The sequence below is a fragment of the Cynocephalus volans genome, chromosome 8, assembly GCF_027409185.1.
Source record: "Cynocephalus volans isolate mCynVol1 chromosome 8, mCynVol1.pri, whole genome shotgun sequence".
In the NCBI taxonomy this organism is placed as follows: Eukaryota; Metazoa; Chordata; class Mammalia; order Dermoptera; family Cynocephalidae; genus Cynocephalus; species Cynocephalus volans.
The window spans coordinates 53,453,127-53,459,126 of record NC_084467.1 but is presented as its reverse complement, the minus strand read 5'-3'; the positions used below and the strand labels follow the sequence as shown (position 1 = coordinate 53,459,126).

Here is a 6,000-nt window from a genome sequence, read left to right as displayed (position 1 = left end):
CCCTGTTCTAAGAACTTTATATGAATTTACTCAATGAATCTTTGCAACCCCCTTTTTAGGTATGTACAATTATTTCCCCCATTTTAGAGATGAGGTTAAATAGCTTGCCCAAGATCACACAGTAAGGAGATGGCAGAATATGACTGGTTTTCTATCAAGTGTTTAAAAGCAGTGTGTTAATGGAATGAGAACTGTTATACAAATAAACTAAGTCTTCAGAAGAGGTTATAGCACCAGACAGGAAGTTATGGAAGTGACTAAAGAAGCTTTCACCTCTGACTCAGTGTATGACTCTGGGCAGGTGACCTAATGGCTCCAACCTACAGATTTTCCAACAGTAAAAGAGAGATAAACAGATATCCAACATACTCCACAAGGACACGCTGAGAATATGATAACGATAAATCAATACACATGTTAAATCGTTGCAATATTTCTGAGGAAACATACTACAAAAAAAAATGTTTTTCTTTGTTTCATCTTAATATCAGTAATGAGCAAATATGCATTAGGAGCTAAACATTATATATATTATGGGATTACAATGGAATAAGACGTGAACTCAGCTAATCTCTATCATATAGGATATTATGGGCAAGGGCAGTTTCAGTGGTAAACACAGAGATTATTTAAAAGAACATCAAAATGGTGAAGGACTGGGCTGGCCAGTAGGCTCAGTTGGTTAGAGCGCGGTATTATATAACACTAAGGTCAAGGATTTTGATCCCCATTCCGGCCAGTCGCCAACAAAAAAAGTTGAACAACATTAGAATATCATCTGGATATAGACAGATAGATATAAAATAAGACCTCAAAGGGGTAAGTAATGGGCTCAAGAAGAGTATCAGAAACACAGAAACAACTGTTATCAAAGAAAACGCTCTGGGTTTGGACCTCAGTGGAAAAGTTTACCATTTGTGCTTCCTGGGGCCAATCCCTTAACTTCGCTGAGCCAATTTCATTCTCTTACGTGGGAATAATAACCTACTTCAAAGCGCTGTTGTGAAGTTTAAGGAAGATCACGCATGCAAAACATTAATCCAGTGCCTGGCTAAGCACCACAAATCAACTATTACTATTGTGACCTCATTAGGAGAAAGGTCTTTTCTGGCTTTCTTTCTATAACAAAAAACACTGTTTCTCCAGACCCCATTCACGAGGTCAAAGTAGAAAAAAAAAAGTGCTTTAAACTGGTCAGAGATGGGCACTGCAGGAACCCGAACCCAGCCGTCCTGGGCGGCAATCCCCCCCCCCCCCCCCCCCCGCAAAGCCCATATTCCATTTCCTTCCCTTCCTTTTCGGGAAAGCTAAGTCCCCCTACGCGCTCAGTTATCTTATTTTCCTGCCTCGCCAGGTCGCTGGCCCCTCTCTGGCTTCTCTCCGCGACCTTTCAATCGTGTGTGTCCCCAGGCAGCGAGGTGGCCAGGCCTGGCGTCTCGGTCCCTCCACGCCCCATCCTCCCCTTGGCTCCCGCCGGCCACAGCCGCCTTCTAAAGCCCGGGCTCCCACCGGGATTAACGCGCCGGGGGAGGAGCGGTTTCTCTGTGCGCGCCTCTAAGGAGCATTACGGCAGGGCTCGTTCCCGGCTCCGGCCGCCAGCCCCAGCCTCACGGGTCCGAAGCCGGGACTGGCGGAGGCCGCGAGGGAGGGAGCGCGAGCGGGGAGGCACGCGCCCGCCGGCCCGCGCCCAGCCCGCCGCCGCCTCAGCAGCCATGGCCGAGCGCCGCGCCTTCGCCCAGAAGATCAGCAGGTAAATCTCGGGCGTGGGGCCCGCTGCTGCAGCCCGAGGGAGAACCGGAGAGTCCTCCCGGGCCGGGCCTGGGAGGCGGGTGGGTGTGGCGAAGCCGGCGCCGGGATCCCGCCGCCTGGCCAGCGTCTGGCCTCAGGGGCGGAGGGCTCTCGGCTGCCGCGGAGGCGGCCGAGGCCTCGCACCACCCTCCGAGCCTCGGCCCGGCGCGCAGAGGGCCACGGACGCCAGCGCGTCCGCCCCCGCCGGCTCCTCGGCGGTCCGGGCCTGGAGTTTCTCAGCGGCTCATGGAAGGGCTGGTGGGGGAGCTCGTTGTCCGGCCGGTGCGCGCTTCCCAAATTCTTTGTGTCCCCACCCCGGCTGGTCGAGGGCCGCCGCCGCGTTTCTCTCCCTCCTCTCTCTCCGCCCACCTCCCATTTGCCCCGAGAGGGTGCGGGGTCCGCCCTCCTCTCTACCCCGACAAAAGGAGCGCCGCGCGCGGCGGGCTCCGGGCGGGTGGGAGGCCGCCCCTCCTTCACGCCTCTCCCTTCTTTAGAAATGTGACAGCAACCTTCCGTGCACCCAGGGGCCCAGTTCAAAGTGGGCTTGTGCACCTGGAATTTAAAACGTATATTCAAAATGGAAAGTTGAGAGCAAGGGTCTTCACCTTCGGTGTGCAGCTGCCGAATCCTTGGTTTGTAGGCTGAAGCTTGATCTTAGCATGCGAATTTAACTGTGCCCCCGTGTTTCTCCTCGTAGCACCAGAGGAAGATGGATGATAGGCAGTGTTCTTTATACATTGGCCCTTTTACTCATTTTAGGAGTCTGGAAGTAAGCAAGTGAGCAAGGTTGACGTTTCCGACCCTTTTTATCTACTTGTGGTGGGTTGATTGCCACATCCCCGTTCCCCCCACCCCCACCCAAATTTGAATTACGGTCGAGGATTCTGATGTTTGTAGAATTTCTTTGTGGAATGTACTTAGGTAAAAGACTAGACATTTTTGGTTTGGATAAAACCATATTTCTTTGAATTATGATGTCCCAAGAAAAGATTCAAATGAGTTACTTTTTTGGACAATTGTATTTCTGTGGCTCTGAATCTTTTTAGTTTGCTGACATTTTTTAAAGGTTTTCAGACCTGCCAAAAAGGACCTTCCTTAACTGCCCGACTTCCATAGTGTTACTTTCTTTTGGCACGTTTTTCGTTTAAAACTAACATCTCTTTGATATAAACTTTTTCTTTTCTTTTCTTTTGAGCTTTAAAACACAGTATTTCATTTTCTCCTTAAGAGGAAAAAGAGCAAGTGCTTACGTGCATGGTCTCTCTGGGCAGACTCCGACATGGGTTCAAATCCTGACTGTTATTTTCTAACTTGGGACCTTGGCTGAGTTGTTGAAACCTCTGAAGTTTCAGTTTCCTCATCTGGAAAATGGGGATAATAACAATACTTAGCTCATAGGGTTGTTGTGAACATTAAATGGCATAATTCGTGTATGGCCTATATGGTTGGTCCAACCTATCCACAGATTGAACAAACTGCAGATTCAACCAACTGCAAATCGAAAATGTTCAGAAAAAAAAATACAATAAAAAATACAAATATAAAAATAGTACAGTATAGCAACTCTTTTCATAAGCATTTACATTGTATTAGGTATTATAAGTAATCTAGAGATGATTTAAAATATATGGTCAGATGTGAGTAGGTTATTTGCAAATAATATGTCATTTTATATAAGGAATTTAAGCATCCCTGGGTCTTGGTATTCTGGGGATCCTAAAACCTGTGCCTCAGGGATGACAGTACTAGCTGTCACTGAACACTTGTAATAATTATTATACCCTAGGGAGTTGTGATAGGAAATTATAACTTGTGTGTGTGAAATAACTGGGTTGTATTTCTGATGGCAATGCCTCTTAAAAAAAGATGTATTACTTGATATGCGTTCTTAGTATTAATTTCTCTTCTATAGAACCAAAAGTTTATCTCTGAAAACATTTTGCTGATCAAATAAGTGCACATTAGAATGTTAGATATGAAATATATACAATGTCTGTTCTCCACTAATGGAGTTTGTTATCAGACGGGACAGGACAAAAAAGAAAAAGAAAGAAGATAATCAATTGTGCAAAACAACACAAAATGCAAGTAAGGATAGCCTTATAAAATTATAAAATTAAATAAGTAAATGGGAACGAAGAGACATGAGCTGATTGGAGAGACACATGGAGAGATATGGCAGTGACTGGTGACTGATGGGATATGGAAGGTGAGGAAGATTGAGGCATCTGGTATGACATCCAGGTTTCTAACTTGGGCAACCAGGTGGATGACGGTGGCAGTCATTGAGATAAGGGAGTACAGGAGGAAGAAAGAGTTTGAAGATGGGAAATGAAGTGAGATGGAGATGATGATTTGGTTTTGGACATGTTGATTTTGAGGTGCTTATGAATTGTTCGAAGAGAAATATCTATTAGGTTATTGGTGCAGGTTTAAGGTGCAGAAGAGAGATTAAGCTGGAGATCCAGATGTGGGAGTCATCAGCAAGAGGATTGTATTTGAAGCCAGGGGACCTGGTAAGATTTTCCAGGGAGAATGTGCAGACTTAACTGAGACGGAAAGCCAAGGATAGAACTGCGGTAGGTAATGAATTATTATCTGCTTATTGTGAATGAAAGACACCTTCCTCCTTGTTACCAAGTATGATTGAATAATACTTCTGAATAAATTCTTGTTCTGCTTCTTAGTTTTCTAGTAGGGGAGGTATAACTCAAATTCTAGAAATGAACTGCCTCGTTTGAAACCCCAGCACTGCCACTTATGGAGTAAACTTGGGCAAATTACTTAACCCCCTCCTGCCTCATTTTCCCTATCTGTAAAATGGGGATAATAATAGAACTTTCCTTATAGGGCTGTTGTGAGTATTAAATAAATTGATACCTCTGAAGTGCTTAGAACAATGCTTTGTATGTAGTGGCTAGGAAGTCATAAACTACTTTTTTTATTGCATTATTTATAATGTGACTTGGGACCTTTTCTTGAAAGTGATAATCCTTTCCATAATGTGCATATTTGAAATTTGCTGCTCTGTGAAAAGCCTATTGCTGTTCAAAACCTTATGTTTTTTTTTTTAAGGCTTCATGATTGTCCAGAAACCTTTAATAAGAATTATACTGATCTCTTTTCTGGCTCAGTTATTTTTTAGCCCTTTGCATTTAAGTTCTGTTATTTTTTGAGGCTGTGATTTGGTGATTTCTGAAAGCTCTTTATTCTCATGTCTGATTATACTGCTTACCTCAGCTCATCGTAGGAAAGCAGCATGTATACTTTGTCCATATCAAGTAATTGCCTCTTTTCTTGTCTGTCCTCCCTGCTTCTTGAGGACAAGGCTTACGCATTTATGGAATGCTGACTGTTTCTATATTAATAGTCTAGGATTTTGTGTGGATTATTTTGTCCTATCTCTTGATATTCAGCAGTAATTATGAATATTTGTATACATCTAAGTACTTTTTAGTACATTCTCATCTTCATAACCCAGAGAAGCAGAAGAACATAGTAAAGAATGTAGGCTCTGGGATCAGATTGCACAGGTTGAAATTCTGCCTACCCCACGTAATGGCTGTGTAATTCTGAGTAGTTGATCAAACCTCTGTCTTGGTTTCCTCATCAGAAAAATGGGGATAAAAGCCTCCATAAAGTTAATGTGTGAATTAAATGAGTTCATACATGTGAAAACACTTATTACTGTGCTTAGAACTTAAGCATTAAAAAAGTTAGCAATTGCTATTATTATTCCTATATTATTTACTATTATTATTATTACCATTTTCCAGATGAGGAATTAAACCTAGAAAAAGTGATATTATTTGCCTAAATTGGGACTCAAATCCTAGTCCTGTGATTTCAGATCTTATACTTTTTATTTAACTGTTAGCATCCAAAAGTTATGGTTGCTTTCTTATTCTTTCCTTTGTTAATTGGATATCATTTTGCTGGCTAAGAAGTGGAATTTATATGAAAGGTTTCTGTCAAGTCTTTATTTCTGAGGAAATTCTTTTACATGAATAGGATTTCCTGGATATAGGCTGATTTAATACCTTATTTGTTTTTACTCTGGCTGGATAGGCCCACTCTTTCAGTCTGCAAAATTTTCTTTGTTCACTTTATGGTTCCATATATTATAAACTACTTCAGTGCTGCCTGTTTCATCTCTTTGGACACATATATTTCCTCATCTTTTGTTGTACTCATTTCACGAATTTTTAAAGC

At 43.0% G+C, this 6,000-nt stretch overlaps 1 protein-coding gene across 6 annotated transcripts in view; it reads left to right on the top strand.

Annotated features, from left to right (window-relative positions):
• The first annotated feature begins 1,700 nt into the window (after nt 1–1,700).
• The window catches only part of DOCK7 (dedicator of cytokinesis 7), a 204,200-nt gene continuing 199,900 nt past the window's right edge, over nt 1,701–6,000 (top strand). For all 6 annotated transcript variants that reach the window (XM_063106104.1, XM_063106103.1, XM_063106102.1 and 3 more), the window contains exon 1: nt 1,701–1,750. In XM_063106104.1, the coding sequence (XP_062962174.1) occupies nt 1,713–1,750 (38 nt within the window). In that variant the 5' untranslated portion in view covers nt 1,701–1,712. The remainder of the gene's footprint in view (nt 1,751–6,000) is intronic.